Source organism: Micromys minutus (assembly GCF_963924665.1).
Source record: "Micromys minutus genome assembly, chromosome: 4".
In the NCBI taxonomy this organism is placed as follows: domain Eukaryota; kingdom Metazoa; phylum Chordata; class Mammalia; order Rodentia; family Muridae; genus Micromys; species Micromys minutus.
The window spans coordinates 43,393,248-43,411,439 of NC_137973.1; the positions used below are offsets into that span (position 1 = coordinate 43,393,248).

Consider the following 18,192-nt stretch of genomic DNA (forward strand, 5'->3'; position numbering starts at 1 on the left):
TATCACAGAAAATGTATTCTTTGATGCTTTGTGGTATTGATTCATTTGTATGTGGGGTGGCATTATAGTAACATAATTTTTTTGAATCTTAAGGTTAATAAATACAATGTGATAAATTTATTTACTAATATGATTATGTAATAAAAATGCCCTCAACATTTTTAAATAATCTTTTTTGTTGCATTTCCATGGATTCTATATTTCTCAACTGCACATTATTTTTTATATTACACGTGTAATATCTGTCACCTTTAATTTGGGAATGTAAGCTTACACAATTTATCCAAGCTTAATTATTTTTGAAAAGCAAAGAGAATTTTTAAAATAAATCTGTGTTCTATTTGCTACAGATAGATAGGCTGAATCCCACAGGTACAAATATAAGCAGCAGTGTTTACATAGCAGTAAGTGGCTAGAGAGTTTAACATTCAGACATTTGGGATCCCTAATAAGCATTTCATACACAAAACTCTATTATTTTGTTTACAACATCTTGCATGGGTTTTAGAAGTTTTGTTTAAAAATAGTCTGGCATAAAATGTATTTAAATGTGTTGAATGGATGAACAAAAGGATTTTAAAAAACAAATGTGGATCCCTTGATGCATACAGATAATTACCAAATGAAACCAGCTTATAGAAGTCTACTGTAAATCCTACCAAAAAAGAAGGAAAACTGTATATGGATATTTTGAGATACTGAAGAGTTGTACAGTAATGCATAACCAGGAGTAAAAACAACCAGCTAAATGTGAATGTTCTTAAAGCTTAAAATTAATGAATAGCCACTACAGTGAGAGGCTTATGTAATGCAGTTATAGGTGTCTCTTTTAGCTATAGTACAGCCTGGATGGAGCGAAGTAAACATATTGAAGAGGGAAAGAGTTTCATGAGCTTGTAACCTGCACCCCTTTGATGAGGCTGTCAGCTGTGAGTCAGGGGTCCCCGAGTAGCGCTGTGAATTCTGTTCAGAGCTGAAAACTTACTGTTTTATGTACGTTATTCCTTTCCCTTCAAAAGTTCTGAGGCATGCCAGTGGGAACCTCCAGGCTGGGGGACAAAGCGCTGCATATAGATGCAGCGGCTAATTTATGGTGCCTGAGTCATTGGAGACAAAGCCTGGAATACAGCACAGTGCAAACTTGGATGAGTGTGAATCTGGCAGTTGGTAGGACGTGCCCCACTGAAGAGATACTTCTGTTAGTCTTAGCTCTGGTATATATTAGTGAAAAAGAGAGACAGTGATCTCCCTTAAACGATTTATAAACTTAAGTGTAAAAGTCATCCATATGTAGGACTGGAAGGTGCATGAGCTCTGTTCCCTAAATTATCTGTCACAAGAAATATAATTAAAATGACCCAACATCGTTTTTCTCTAATTAAAAAAAATACATATTTTGTCGGGTTTTAGCCTCTTTACAGACAGCCCTCAAAGGGCTGTTACAGATAAAACCTCCAGAGAATATAAATGCACTAGCTGGAATCATTCAACTGATGAGGAAACGGACCACCTTAGGCTAAGGTTAGCAGAAACAAAATTTCTGTAGCAGATACAGGACAGAATATTTAAATTAAATTCTATATTTAATATAACTGAAAATTAAACTGGAGAGAAGAGATTATCACACCATATGATTATCTGAACTTGTCTATAAAAGATTCAAATGTAGTAATTGAAACAAAACCCTTAATTAGTTTATTAGATGGGCTATCAAACATGGCTGAGTACAAAACTGGAAGAGAAATATGAAGAAGTTTCTAAAATCAGTCCAGAGAGATGAGTCAATGGGAAATTGTAACAGGGAATGAAATGATAACATTCAAATGTAGCAAACTGAAGAGATTAAAGATAATTGTAGAAAATCAATATTCAAATAAATCCAGATTTTTACAGTTAAACTAATTTTAAAAATCGAGACAAGTAATTTGAAATTAATTAACAATTAGATATATTTTAATGAAACATCAGGATATTAAAGATGACATTAAGTCTAACTTGAGAGAAAAGACAAATGCCTGCAAAAAGCATTGCTAATTGGATTCAATACCAAAACCAGCAGTTATTGGAAGACACACACTTCTTCTGCTGCTAGCCTGGGATTAGCTACTATTTTAGTAGTTCCCAGGTAACCAATATAGTAAAATAAATCATTAAATACTAAACAGTCATGAAAAACTGTCTGAGGCTACTAGCTAGCAAAAAGATTGACGTGTGAAACTGGGAGTGACTCGAGTTGCCTGCTTTGAATTCAGGCATGGGGCTCTAGCATTCAGCATGGCTGAACTTAAGATAGAAGCCATATACTTTTCTGAACCAGAGTATAGAGATTGAAGCACCAAACAGTCATGAGAAAAGATGTTAGAAAAGGTGAAGTTCTAGAAGTGAGAAACCTCAAGTTTTGTGTATAAACTTGAAAGTCCTGATGGAGCAGTGAAGCTGGTAATCCCCTCTGCTTGGGCTAAAAAAAAAAAAAAAAAACTTTACTAAGAAATTTTCGGCTGCTTATCACAGAAAACTATCTAAAGTTAGAATTTAACCAGTGAACTTCCTGCCTTGAGACAAGGCACATGCTTTGTGGGAATATAAGAATCTACAACTTGGGTTTGAATGATGGGATCCCTGTGTTTACAGAGATCTGAGATGAGAAAGCAGTTGCATTATTGGCTGTGAGCATCACCATCCCTGTGCAGATGTGTCTGAACTATATAAAAGAGCCAGCTAGCTAAGCGGGGGCCAGAAAGCAAGCCAGCAAGCTTTGGTTTCTGCCTCAAGCTTCTACCCCAAGCTCCTGCCTCGACTTTCCTAAGTAATGGATTATGATCTGGAAGGACAAGATAATTATGCTTTCCTCCTCATAGTTTTGTGTTTGTTTGTTACTGTTCAATTACAGCAACAGAAAGTGAAATGGGATGGTAGTTAAGGATCTCACATACAGAACGCACCCACTGAGGAAGCAAAGGCTCTGGGGAATTTTGGGATGGAATAGTCTCAGCTGTTTTTCTGTTTTGAAATTATATGTCACTCCTCTGTTCTTGGATCTACATCCTATTCCAGACAAAGGAGAGGCCACAGGTGAAATGTGCAGAAGTTCTTACTCCTCTCTTCCTTCTTTGTCCCTCTCATCTAACGTAAAAGACCCAGGGGCATCGTGGAATCTGTCAAAAGTTGGCTGATTCATAAAGGTTTTTTCAAACTCAAAACAGACGATCTATATTCTGCCTTTTCCTCAATAGCTCGTAAATAGCCACCTCTTCTGTGGTATGTGATTTTTGAATTCTGCTTTACATTCTTTGGCTTTCTTCATTTTCTAGTTGCTACCATCAGCTACAAGACATTTTCTTTATTTGCACATAAAATGTAATATTTTTACTTGTGCAAGTCACTATATACAAAAAAATTGAAAATGTGAATATTTTTCCTGCTTTTTAAACAGATAAACCTTTTTCTCTTTGGGAGGTTTTTAAATTGGAGTTTAGAACTTGAGTTACAAAAGAATGTCTGCATCCGGCATGTACTGTTTATTTCTCATGTCTTTTTGTTTGTTTGTTTGTTTGTTTGTTTGTCTTAGGGAGGGGAAGTGCTATTTGGTTTTCCTAATAACATTTTTATTTTAGCTTTTTAGGCTGGATTGGACTGTCTTGTAGTAAATGTGGAAAGTCTCTAGTTCATATTTTTCTGCTATCTCTTCCCTTGAAGGTATAGTAGAAAAATGCATGGAAAAATGAAATAAAGCAAAATGAATTATTTTCTACTTATCTGACGTATAGTATGATTCATTCTGTGTAAACTTGCTATCGGGTAGTCCTGGGCCTGTGCTACTTACGGGTTTTATTGGGCTGACTCAGCTGAACTGAATTGGTGATTGATTTCTAAAAGCTACCCTTAAGTAAACTTAATCTATTTTTGCCTTTTTATGTCCTAGGTACCTAAACCAGTAGATTATTCTTGCCAACCCTGGTAAGTATTAAAAATGTTTATGTTGCTAAGTTGAAATACCATACTCCTTGCTCGAGGACACTTTAAATATGTGGTTGTAAACCATGTTCCATTTCCATTTGTCCTGGCTAAAGGTGGTTTTGCATGTAACAAAACACCATAATGAATTTGTATACTGCTAGCCATTCAGAATTGGCTAATGGTATTTGTAGGTGTGTGCATGTGAGTGCACTGGACCATAAATGTCTATAACAGACACGGAAAGAAATGGGCTATATCATGATGTAGCTCACGTTTTAGAAAGGTAAACCTCAAGTAGCAGAGAAGAAAAGCAAAATTACAGCATCTGAAACTAAGAATTACCTCAGAAGGATGGTATCTAGAATTGTAGTTTCCAGTGTAGGATGATGGAATAAGATATAACCATGTCTGGTTTGGGTCTTATTGTATGGTATATTTTACCAAGGAAGATGAACACACACACACACACACACACACACACACACACACACACACACACACACACACCCCTACTCATCACAGACAGGGAGTCATATCAGGCTAAAGTAGTGATTCACCACTGTCCAGCTCAGTGAAGGAATGAGTTTTTCTGGCATTTCAAACAGGGGTTACAAGGAACAGGGATGGCAGAAGAGCAGCCATATCAGTGGAAATCCCACCTCAACCCAGGTCACCTTTTACGAATGTGCCAGTGCTGGGCCCAGCTTAATGGTCCAAGAATCTCTTCCATGTAGTCCAGCCACTGAGTTTCTCCCTCCCCCAGCAGCTGCTCACTCCTTAGACAGCTGGAAAGGGGCCCCTGAGAAACGTCGAAGGTTCTCTTCTCTCAGCAGTGTGACCTTTAGTTTATGTCATGAGCCTTATTGGAGGGCATGTTTCAACTAGGAGAAATAGAGCAGCTGGAGGTGAAGCTTATTTACCAGGAAGATGCTGGTAGAGGAGGAAGAATCAAAGATGGCTATGATCTGTGGTGGTTAATAATAATGATAATAATAATAATAATAATAATAATAATAATAATAATAATTACTATTATTATTATTGTTCTTGTATTTTCAACTTTAAAACTATACACAAGAATCACAATAGTTAGAATTTCATTAGATCATAGCAAGCATTGTATACTGAGTATTTTATATGCACTTACCACTTTACATATTTTCACATTGAACATGAGGTTATAAACTATTTCCAGTTTCCATTTGTCCTGAATAAATGTGTGTTCATGTGTAGCAAAATGTTGCTGTCATTATTATCACATATGGAGAAAAGTGTGAAGTCAAAGTAACCAGTGGGCTGAAGACTCCACGTGGTGCCCTTGTTTCATTGCCCTCTAGTCCCTCAAAATACAAAACCTTGGCAGTGTGCTGGTTTACACGTGTTCCCTGGATTTGTGTTTGACTTCTCTGAAGATGAACACATCTCTTTTCCCTGATATTTATCTATGTTCCCAGATATTTGATTTTGTATGTACATGAATGTGGTGTCTTGAGGGAATATAGGACTAATTCAGTTTGGAAATGTGGGTAGCACCTAAATATCTTAAATATTAAATATGTGTTAACTATAAACATGTGTGTGTGTGAAATAAGTGTGTGTGTGTGTGTGTGTGTGTGTGTGTGTGTATTTATTTCTGATTACTTTTATCTATTGATAGTTTGAAGAAAAGGCCATGTCACTTTCTACTTTATGAAATTGTCCTCAGACCTCTCATGGCTTTCCAGATGTCACTCTGCCTTCCTTGCCGTTACCTACATTCTCTGCTGTGCTCTTCCTGGCTTTGGCACTGAACCTACAAAGAAAATGTGATCAAATTGGGAGTCTTTCCTACATTTTAATATCTCTGAGGACAATTTTAAAATTTTTCTTCCTGTGGAACTTAAAACTGAGTTAATAACAGAAATGAAAGCTTATTTTTTATGCAACTATATTTTATGGCTAAAAGGTTTATAATTTTAGATATAAATCCTAATGTCACCAACCGCATGGGTTTTATTAAATAATGTGGGCAGGTACCTGCAAACAGTCCAGACACAAGAGGGTGGGCAGGTTTGTACTTACTTCTTTTTCTAAATCATTCTTCTTAGTATGTAAAATTCTGTGGAAACTATAAACAGTTAGAATAACATTATTCTTAATGATTAAAACAAATCAAGATGCCAAGACACTGGAAACACTTTAAATACAGAAATTAACAAAAACATTACACTGTACAAACTAGATTAAATTTTCTTTCCTCGAGAACCCTAGATAATTCCTTCAATAAGTGGATATTTTCATGTGAAATATCTTGAACACGGGAATAAAATTATCAACCACTCATGAAAACTTTACATTTTAGAAATATGAGACTCAATATTACCCATTTATTTTATTTGTTAATTATTTCCATTTTTAAAGTAGGTTGATCCCACCAAGTGAATATTACTTCTAGAGACCGTGAAATAAAAGAGAGAATCAACAAGGCTGCCTTCAATTGCTCATGGTTTTTGCATGAAATGTATGAAATGTTGGGATGAGATCTAAATGAGGACTGGGAGCCCTTTGAAAGTCTGAATGTGAAAGATGCCAAGGCCCCTGTTGCCTTTTCCCTGTAGTGAAATAACCTGGCTGTTTGCACTTTGCCAAGAGACAGTGCTGTTATATGTATTACATGGGGAAACAAAAACTTACAGGGTTTTGACTTGGAAAGGCCAGGCCTAGCAGAAGCTACAGAAATACCATTCTGAAAACGACTCAACTAAAGAAGTCTTTAAATCCATGGTGTAAAACCTTGTTGCCTTCACATAGCTTAGATTTGACAAGGGAGTAGTTTCTCTCACACTCACATTTTCCTTGAACAGAAAAATTAGTTTAGAGAAAACAATGAATTAAGTAAAAAAAAAAATCCAAACCCCTAACATTGGGATGGTTCCCAGCCCAATTATCAGATTTTGCCAAATTAGCAGACTTCTGCCCAGTGGTACTTTTGGACCTGCACACAGGACCCTCAGTCATTCCTAGATTCTGCTTTTTTATGCATGAACAAGCAATAAAGAGAAAGCAGAAATTTGAGGGAAACCTTGAAGTATATAAAAGAAGAAAAAAAGAAAAACCTTGTGTAAGAGGAATGATCTGAGAACTGGAAAGTGTTTATAGATGAAGTAATATAGGAGCTTGGGAGTGTATAAGGTTGAGAAATAATTCAAAAACATCAAAGAAAGAAATAATGGGAGGAATGCTTCTCAAATTAGATAATTGACATGAATGTTTGCTAGTTTTCAACTCATAAGAAATTCAGAAAGACACACACACACATATTCACACATTCACACACATACAGACATACCCACGCACATTCCCACACACACACACTTCCATACACACATCAACACACACACATCCACATACACACATCCACAGACATCCACACACACACACATCCACACACACACACACACACACACACAAACACATCCACACACACATCCATATGCACATACACACACACACACACACATCCACTCACTTCCACACACATCCAGACACACACATCCAGACACACACATCCACACACACACACACACACACACACACACACACACACACACAAATGCCCAAGGGCATCAATTACTCAAGAAATAACACAACACTTCCCAGAATTCAGTGCCATGTCTACCTTTTTGGAGAGGCTGCTGAAAGCATTAAAAAGAACATTATCATTAAAATTTTCTTAAAGAGAAAATATGGAATCTGAAAGCTTCCAAGGGAGAAAATATCCAGTCTCATCAAATGAGTCAGAAATTAGCATGAAGTTAATTGAAAGTTAAAAAGATTACAATGTAATGTCATTTAATAGTTAAGAGGCCAAATTATTTCTCACTTAGTATCCTCTACTGACCAAACTACAAATTAAGTGTTGGGTAACATGAAATAGTTACATAATTGTTGTCCTTCAACATGTTGCATATCATACTCCATTTATAGAAAAACCGAGGATTAATTTTTAATCCAAAGAAAAGAAAGAATGCCGGATCCAGGAGTTGAGCATTAGGCTTAGAGGGCAGAAAGAGTCAGGTCGTGTGGAGGCGTGGGGAACTCAGAAAACATTGGATTTAGAGTGAGAACTTTACAGGTCGAATATATACTGTTGAAATTGCATTGGCAGAGAGTTTATGTAGAGAATTTAGGAAGAACTGAAAGGTAGAAAACAACCCACACAAACTCCCTTGCTTACCTTTTTACAAGTCAAATATTTTAAAACTAGTGCACTGCTCACAATGGGCCTGAATTCGCCTTGAGTTTGCAGATGTTACAGAGAGACAATAGTCTGTGGCAGAATAGGCTCTTGTCAGGAGAAAATGGCTTTCCTTGCTTATGTCCAGAGTTAGGAGTCAATGAATTGCAGCATAAACACAGTTACTTAAAGTATCTATGTCGAAATAAAGAAAAAAAATGATTAAAGATTTGCCCCAGGATTTGGAGTAGAATGCTCATATGATAGGCTGCTTTTCGTTGCTTTTAAACTATACTTTAAGTATATCAGCACAGTCACACACACACACATGATGGTAGCCAGAGTAGTCAAAATGATGGAGTCAGGGCTGCATGCATATGCAGGTCAGCCTTCAAGATGCATACACAGGAAGAGTCTCTAAACCCGAACAGCAAATCAACCGTGCTGACAGAAGTGCGTACTCACACACGAGCACAGTCTATGAGGGGTCGTACGTCAGGAGACGGACAAGCCCCACCCACATACAGGAGGATGAGAGTAGAGATGCGGGGATTAGGAGGGACAACGCAGATGAGGTAAGCACGAAACAGACTGTATTGATCTTAATAGGCCATAGGTGGTCATAACTGCCTTAAATGTGTCATTGGTACAAAATACCACTAACTTCCCTCTATGCATGGTCCAAGACTGCCTATATCTGACTCCATGAACTTTTGTTAAATGTCTAATGTGTACATTTTAGGTAAATAGTATAGATTAAAGCATACATTTATACTGAGTTTATGATTTTATATGCGAGTCATATGCTTTTCTTGAATATTAATTCATGAATTAATTAGTTTGAAAAGAACCAGTACAAATGCAGTTTCCTTTTAATTTCTGTTGTTTCAGATCTTTGATCCTTGCCACTGTGTGGAGTGCTTACATTTAATGTGAGCGGCCATGCAAGAATAATTTAATTCAGAGTTTGGATATTTTGCTATGATTGTTATTGTTTTGACAGAGTTTGGCTGTGCTTAAGGCCCATATCATCTGGGGAAACTTGAACTCTGGTTTTGAAAATTATCTGCTTTTGAAAATGATTCCTTTATTATTGTTTGTTTCTTTAGACACTTGTTTGTTAAAATTGTGAACTGAGATAATTAATCTCACATCTAAATAATAATTATTTTACAACAACTTAAATTATTTCAATCATTTTTAAAAAGATCCTTCAAAGAGATTTGATAAGATACACAGGAAAGGTGAAGTCGTAAAGTCTCTCTGTGTGTATGTGTGTGTGTGTGTTTGTCTGTCTGTGTCTTATACAGGGCTATGCCTTCCATAACTCATCTTCCTGTCTATTTCTAACATGACTCTCTTTGTCTTAGTCCCTTCTGTTTATCTCATTTTTACTGGTGCTCACTGGCTCTTTAGGCATTGTTCATTTTGCTGAAGTTGACACTGTACCATATTTGTGTTTAGACATATTAAAGAGACTTTTCCAAATTTTTCTGTAAAGCAGTGTAACTAGCATATTCATAAAGCCATGACAAATACTTCTACTTAGCCTCTCTTTTCAGATACATACATTTAAATTTTCTGTCTTTTTACAGGTATGCTGGACCAATGGAAAGATTGCAGGCAGAAACTGAACTTATTAACAGGGTGAACAGTACTTACCTTGTAAGGCACAGGACCAAAGAGTCTGGAGAATATGCGATTAGCATTAAGTAAGTAGGACAAGTGCTTTTGTAGAAATAGATTTCCTGTGTTCATAATTGTGTAGGTCATGTGACACATATAACACTGAAGTTGAAATCCAAGGTTCTAATTACAGCAAAATTAATGCATTTATCCAGTCAGTTCATTAATGCTGGAAAATATCTGCGAGGAAAACAGTAATGGGTGTTATAGGCTGCTAATTGGCATAATAGATTTCTTTCATAACATTATATTTTGTTGACTTGATATGTGTGTGTTTCTAGCAAATTCAAAGAATACAAATTACTAGATTTCTCTCTCTCTCTCTCTCTCTCTCTCTCTCTCTCTCTCTCTCTCTCTAATCTCAAACTAAACTTACTAAGTAAATTAAGCATAATGATTAGTCAGATCAAAGTTTTCTCTCACTTCAAATATTGGTTGTATCTCCAGCCCATCTAGTAAATACATTTTGTTAATTAGCTGTCACCATTGTATTGGCACAAGTATATATTTTGTCTTTTGAATTAATTCCTATAACATTATTGGGGCATGCCCTCTGGTAATTATTGATTTCTACTGATTAAAAACACATTTATATTCATAAGTTATTCATTGCCCACAGGTACAATAATGAAGCAAAACACATCAAGATTTTAACAAGAGATGGCTTTTTCCACATTGCAGAAAATAGAAAATTTAAAAGCTTAATGGTGAGCACTGGTTATTTCTTTGTGATCTATAATTCCCATTTTCTGTGGTTAAGTTAGTTTAAGTCTGTAGTTTCTTAGCAATGTTATCCATTGAAAATTATTTAACGAGAATTATAGTGTGGGCTTTAGCAAAACCCTAACTTTCTAGGTTGAAGAATTCCAGTGAAATCTACATTGCTCAGAAGGTATTGCTTGTTATAAATGAGGCTCGTATGTTTGAGATCAAATTTTAGAGTCCACACTACTCATGACTCTCAGAGCAACTGCTAACTCAGGTATAACTGTCAGTTGCTTGTATGGGTGTGTGAATGTGTTGTCTCAGTGACAAATGGCAAATCTCTATTACATCATTATGTCACTCTTCTTCTTATTCCCCTTCCAGCTACATTTTGTCATGATCAATTATGACGTGAACAGTTTTAAATAATAAAATACCTTTTACATTTAAGTCTATTTCATACGAGAGGCCATAGAAAGTAAATTTTTAATTTTCTTTATATTTTCTGCTATTATAAACTGTGTAATCATGGTTCTCATTTATTCCATTAGACAACTAGGCATCAGTAAGTTTACATTTTGTCACAGTTATTCATTGATATTACATAGAAATTTTGTGTGGAAATGAAATATGTATATCGTGTTTAGAATGTGGTGATCAATTCAATTGTAGTGGTTAAGAACTTTGATTAGCCTTGAGAGGGAAGACCTGTTGATGGAGCTATGAATCAAATGCACATACTACACCTTTCTTGAAAAAACAAACAAACAAAACAGAAATCACTTAGGATTACAAATGAGTTAAAATTGAGTATAAGAAGGCTTACAAACTCAGCCAGTTTTCATGTCCTACCTAGAATCCATTTCGAGATAGGGACCAGTGTGTTAAAGAAACTGGAGCATCTTGAGTGGAGAGAAAAGGAAATAGGAAGAAATCTGTAGACATAAGTGAGATGCTTGAAATTCAAAAGGAAAGGACAGGCAGCATGGGCAGCCATGGAAAATGGAAACTCTGGTCAAACTGGTAACCGAGATCCATGCGTCCTCCCTGCTAGAGGTTACTTACATTCCGCTGTATCTGCTGGGCTGTGAAAGAGAACAGAGAAGAGCTTGACCAGAAGAAGGTCTCCATATAATAAAACACCTGGAAAAGATGTGACAAACAGGCACACAGATAATGACTGAGTGACAGGCACAGCCCGGACATAATGAAAGCATGCATGGGGCACTCCATCTCTGCAAGACATGCCAGCTGGAGCTCTTACCTGCGGAACTTTTTGGGGTGGTAATGAGGTTTGCTCACAGTGTGATAGTTGAGGAGACACTTAAAAAAATGCTGCGGGGCCAAAGATGACTGGCAGCCCTGCAGACATTGAAAAGTCTCCAAAGAAACTCTTAGCAGAGAAGACACACAAGAAGGATGAAAGAAGTGGCCATTGGGAGGGCCAATCAGTTCAGCTTTGTGTCACCTTCATTCAGCCCATGGATGTCCTATAGCAGGGAAGGTTAGGGATGAGAAAAGCCAATGGCACCATCAGGGGCTATAGTTCTTATATGGGTGTGACTATCTGTACTGAAGCTGACAAACACTGTGATTTGAATAATACAGAGCAGAGACTGTTAAAGTTTATCCATTGGTCTAGGAAAGGGAAGTAAAGACACACAATATTTTGCAGTGCTCATGAATGCCACTGTTGGGGACACACACTGTACCTATGTTATTCTCTTTCTTTCTTTCTTTCTTTCTTTCTTTCTTTCTTTCTTTCTTTCTTTCTTTCTTTCTTTCTTTCTTTCTTTCTTTTCCTGTCACACCTGGAGATCTTTTATAGGGAAGCTCAGACCATAATAGTTCAGAAGAGACGATGGAGAACTAAGAGCAAAGCTGCAGAAACTAAAAGGAAGAGGAACCAGCTTAAGGATATTTTTGTAAATAAGGAAATAAAGACAAGGAACAGAAAACCTTTAGTCACAAGCAAAGGCCTTTTGCCAGCTTTAGCAAATAACCACCGCTTGCTAAAGAAGCTGCTAAGCTGTGCCTTGCGTTTTGTCCATGTGTCAAATGAATTTATTGTGAATCTTTAATGTTTAATTCTTGGAGATATGTATTCGATATGTACAAACAGATAAGCAGTGAAATACCAAATTTGTGCACTATGCATTTTTTGAATTAAATTTTTATTTAGAATAAAAATCTATGATTTTTTTTCCAAATGGCAAATTTGGATTCTAATAAAATGCTTAATAGTACGAGGAACAATGTTTTAGATAAAATTCACAAAGAAGAGTATGAATTTTGATTTAGTTTGAATCTTAAAATACTCAATCACTATAGTTTTAAAAGACTTCAAAATAAAAATGACTCGATTGATCTAAAGTAGCTTACAAGTTAGGGAGTATATGTGTGCCAGAGAATTCAAGATAGTGCTGTCTGTAGACCTAAGATAGAAAATGCCACATGGACGCTTGCCAAGAAGAGGTGGTTTGTATTATGGTAACATACTTCTTTTGAAGAGGAGAGGTGGTTCCCAGATGTAGGAGGTGTCTTTAAAACAAATAAAGGTCACCTGACCTCCAGCAGACAATGTTTATTGTGTGTTATGTAGCACAGTTCCCATTTCCATAAGTGCTGGTGTCTAGACATAGGCCATTTCTTCGTAGTTGAGTGTCTCTCTAATCTTACTATCCACATTGCATTATGCTCTTCTGCATACGAATCACCTTATAGCTTGGCATAAAATTCCTATCAGAAAGGATACAAAGCAAAAGCAGACTCTTAAAAGCTTATTTTTAAATTAGCTGATGTCTCACAGAAAAGGCTGAATGTGGTACTTGGGACCAGAACCTCTTCCCTTAGGTTTCAATAGCTTGGTTAATCAAAGTTTTTGTTTTTCTTAGTCATTAGGTTCCAACCCTAAATGACTTTCTGATTCCAGATTACAAGGCATTCATTTTGTTCCGATTTTCATGTATGCCAGACAAGCGATGTCCAAATGTTTGTAAGCCATCTCCAATGTCTGTTTCCTTGGTAATTGGAATGACTGGCCCACACTCATTATTTCTTGGGGTTGGATTGTTGAGCCACTGTGTCGGTTGAGATAAGGGAAGCTTAGAGATTTCTTTTGTTTAGAGTCATCTTACTCGCTTGTTGTACCTGAAGGTCAATGACTGCTAAAGCAGGGGTGGATTAGACTAAAATGCAGAGAGCATAAAGCTGTGAATTGGAAACAATCCACACTGGTGCTCCTTAATTCTACTTAGAAGCCTGTTAGGAAGATTTACCGCCTAAGACTATAAAAATGTAACTAAAATACTTTCCATGCTTAGCCAGGTATTAAAGACCATCCACGGTTTACTAAAGTGCCTGACCCTGATTCTTAGAAAAGCTTTTTTTTCCTTCTGTAAAAATATGAAATGGCCAACAAAACTTTTTTTCTATTCAATAATTCAATAGTGTATAGCCAACTACACATTAATCTTACTAAGAATTTATAATTTATAAAATTCATATTCTCTCTCATAAAGTTAAATTGAAATTCAAAGATATTGAACTGCACAATTTGTTTCAGATTTGTATTTATATTGTCAAAGAAAATAGCACATCTTAATTGAAGTGTCAAGATTAAAGGAGCAACTCCTTGGTATTGATATCAGTGATGACATATGTATTCCTTAAGCTTTTTATTTCCTCATCAAAAAATAAAATAATTATATTTTTTACTAAGCAGAGTTAAACTCCTGAGCTACTCTTGATAAATCATATCAAAAATCAGAATATTACAAATGACATATTCTAGTATACATAGGCATTTGCATGGTACAGTGTTCCTTTGGGGTTTTGTTTCCTTGGTCTCTTTTTCCCCTTTTGTCATTAGTCAGATTGTACACACCATTGTTTCATCTAGCACTCCCCTTCTCTGGGCTCAGAGGAGACCTGTGAACTGTGTGAAATGCTGTAAGGCCCTCATTTTCCAAATGTGGGGATTGACAAAAAGATTCTTCATTTGCTTTGTCCAGTGATTTAGATAATCACAATGCTTTCAGTTTATTAATATGACAGAATGTGTGTGTTTGTGTGTGTGTACATATCAACATGTATGAGTTCTTTGCAAATATGAAGAGACCAGAGCATGATATTAGGTAATAGAGTCACCCTCTCTCCACCCTATTCACATACAGACCCTGGAGCTAGGCTGGCAGCCAGCATGTCACATGTTCCTTTTGTCTCCTCCACTCAGTAGTCCTGGGGTCATAGACACATGTGTGGCTATAACCCGATTGCTACATGGGAGGCTGCAATGTGAACTCAGCTTTTCTCTCATGCTCTGTAACACATGCTCCTATCTGCTGAGCCATCTCCCTCATCCAGAACTGGGATCTTGACTTTGCCTTCTTTGCCTTTGAGCCCTGGATACCCCACTTGAAATGATCTCTTCTGCATTGTTTTCTATTGAGCTTGTTACCTGGTCTTTGATGTAATCAAACCACCTTCACCATGCTCTTCTCTTGCTTCCCAGTTGAACACATTAAAGAAAGTTCTGTGTGCCCCTGAGATCTTACAGTCCTCAATCTCCCACCTGTGGTAAGAACTCCTGGAGAGTAGTTCTTGTCTTCAGCATTTTTTTCAATTCCAGCTCAAAGCAGTACCCAGCACATATGAGGTAGACCACAAAGAATAAGTCATTGATAATCTTTGTTTTTTTCCAAGTTGTGAGTGAGTTGTGGCATGGTTGATTTCTTTTAGGAAATTTGAACTTAACCACTGACTGTATGTGCTGGATCAATGGACAATGTTATTCTCTCAAGAAACGAGTTGCTCTTCCATACTTTTCTAGAGGTGACAGAAGCATTGACTACTTTGTTTAAAGTCATTTGTTTTCATTTCAATTATTCATCATATCCTTCAGATCTGTCACATTTGGCAATTGATGACATTTCCATTATGAATTATCCCATTTCAGTTCATAGTAGAACGAATCAGATATGTGTAGAATATGAAACTAAGATACTCAGAAAAGTTTTCCTGAAGGTTTAGTTTAAAATAAGGCAAAAGTTTATATTAGGATTTTTTATTGGATTTTTTAAAATTTACATTTAAAATGTTATCCCCTTTCCTGCTTTCCCCTTTGGACACCCCTTATCCCACCCTCTCTCCCCAGCTTCTATGAGAGTGCTCCCCCACACAACCTTCACTCCCTCTTGCCTCCCTGCTGTTTTCTTACACTGGGGCATTGAGTCTTGATAGGACCAAGGGCTTCTCCTCCTATTAATGTCCAACAAGAACATCTTCTGCTGCATATGCAGCAGGAGCCATGGGTCACTCCATGTGTACTCTTTGGTTGGTGGTTTAGTCCCTCAGAGCTCCGGGTTGGTTGATAATGTTGTAAATTCATTTGGAACAACAACAACAACAACAACAAACTAAAAAACAAAACAACAACAACAAAAAACAAACAAACAAACAAACACAAAAAACCTCAGGATAGATAAAACTATTCTCAACAGTAAAAAAACTTTTGGGGGGATCACCATCACTAACCCTAAGTTACATTACAGAGAAATAGTGATAAAAACTGCATAGTATTGGTATAGAGACAGGCTGATAGATCAAATGGAATAGAATTGAAGACCCAGAAATGAACCCACACACCTATGGTCACTTGATCATTGACAAAGGAGTTAAAACAGCAGAAAAAAGACAGAGTTTTCAACTGGTCAGTGCTGGTTCAACTGGCAGTCATCATGCAGAAGAATGCAAATTGATCCATTCTTATTGCTTTGTACAAAGCTCAAGTCCAAGTGGAACAAGAACCTCCACATAAAACCAGATACACTAAAATTAATAGAAGAGAAAGTGGAGAACAGAGCTAAACAAGAAATTCTCAATTGAAGAATATTGAATGGTTGAGAAGCATCTAAGGAAGTGCTGAACATCCGTAGTCATCAGGGAAATGCATATTGAAGGAACCCTAAGATTCCACCTCACACCAGTCAGAATGGTTAAGATCAAAAACTCAGATGATAGCAGATGCTGGCAAGGATTAGGGGAAAGAGGAACACTCCTCCACTGTTGCTGGGGTTGAAAGCTAGTACAACCACTCTGGAAATCAGTCTGGCGGTTCCTCAGAAAATTGGACATAGTCCTACCTGAAGACACAGTTATTCTCCTTCTGGGCATATACCCAAAAGATGTTCCAACATATGACAATGTATTTCTAAACAGCAGTTTGGAAGAGCCACCTGGCTGCCCTTTATGGATGCTGGGTGACAGTGAGAGCCGAGATCCACACGAACCATTCATCAGTGTATAGCAGGCATGATGCTGAACAGTGTTGAGTGTTTCGTGAACCTTTTCTCTTTTGTGAAAAAGTCCACTTTGTATTAAGTTTGTTCTTCTAACTAGTTGAAAGCAAAATGGGGGAAAGTAGAAATTGCTATATAGTCAAACAAACAGCTGTTCCTTTCATTTTTCTTTTGAAAGACGCGTCTCACTAATAACAAGAATAATTACTACTCTGAGACAGAAGTTTTTTAGCATGGCTTCCTTTCAGTACCACATCTGACTGAAGACAAACAGGATGTTCTGCATGCCCGAAGAACAATAGAGAATAACCAACATGAACAAATGTCTCGAGTAAACAGGATAGCCTCTTGGGGGATGAGGGGTCAGGTACATCTAGACAGTAGGGAGAGTTCTTACTCACACTTTTATATATTTGGGGTGTTAAGCTTAAAGTGTTTATCCTTGTGTCATATATTAGGTATTAAAGGGTTTATTTGAGAAGAAAAATAACAAGAACTCTCTTTAATCTGCTTTCTTAAAGGAACTTGTGGAGTACTACAAGCACCATTCTCTTAAAGAAGGGTTCAGGACCTTAGATACGACGCTACAGTTTCCATACAAGGAGCCAGAACAGTCAGCTGGACAGAGGGGTAACAGAACAGGCAACAGCTGTGAGTATTTTAATTGAGAATACATTTTAAATAAATATATATTTGGTCACTTAAGGAATTTAAAGCAAAATAACATTAGATATCTTCATTCTGAAGTTTGAAATATAACCAATTAATATGCTAATACATTGAGCAGACCCTTTTTTATTTTTTTCCTGGAGCTAAGCAGAGTCAGGAAGACCAAATGGTTCATGGCTGTCTAGTTACAGAGGTGTTTTTTTTTTTTTTTTTTTTGTTTTGGTGATAAATTAAAAATTGTATCTGTGTTAAAACGGCCATCAAAATGTAAGTGATACATTAATGTGTGAAGTTTTGTACTTTTCACTAGGTTTTATATTAGCCAAGTTCTCTTTATTTTATAAATAACATTGTGACTTCAATGCAATTTTATGAATATTATCTAACAGAGCTCTTCAATGTACCTAGTATCCTCAAGCTCCTAATGTTCCTAATTCAATTCAGCAGTTTGAAAGGATTAATATATTTTGTTGGTATTTTTAAAACTATACATAATTATAAGTAATCATAAAGGATGACCACACACAAACACATAGACATACAAATGCATCGCAGCTTCAGAAAATCCAAGTCAAAACTCTGCCACACCTCTTGTATATGTATGCAAACCTCTTGGATAAACATCCAACTTATGCCGAGAGCATGACAATGAGAGAAAAA

General features: G+C 36.6%; 1 protein-coding gene across 2 annotated transcripts in view; it reads left to right on the forward strand.

Moving 5' to 3' along the window:
* Positions 1 to 18,192, forward strand: part of VAV3 (vav guanine nucleotide exchange factor 3) — a 315,096-nt gene that overhangs the window by 279,619 nt on the left and 17,285 nt on the right. For both annotated transcript variants that reach the window (XM_080916200.1, XM_080916201.1), the window contains exons 22-25: positions 3,923 to 3,957; positions 9,769 to 9,885; positions 10,479 to 10,566; positions 17,385 to 17,514. In XM_080916200.1, the coding sequence (XP_080772326.1) occupies positions 3,923 to 3,957; positions 9,769 to 9,885; positions 10,479 to 10,566; positions 17,385 to 17,514 (370 nt within the window). The remainder of the gene's footprint in view (positions 1 to 3,922; positions 3,958 to 9,768; positions 9,886 to 10,478; positions 10,567 to 17,384; positions 17,515 to 18,192) is intronic.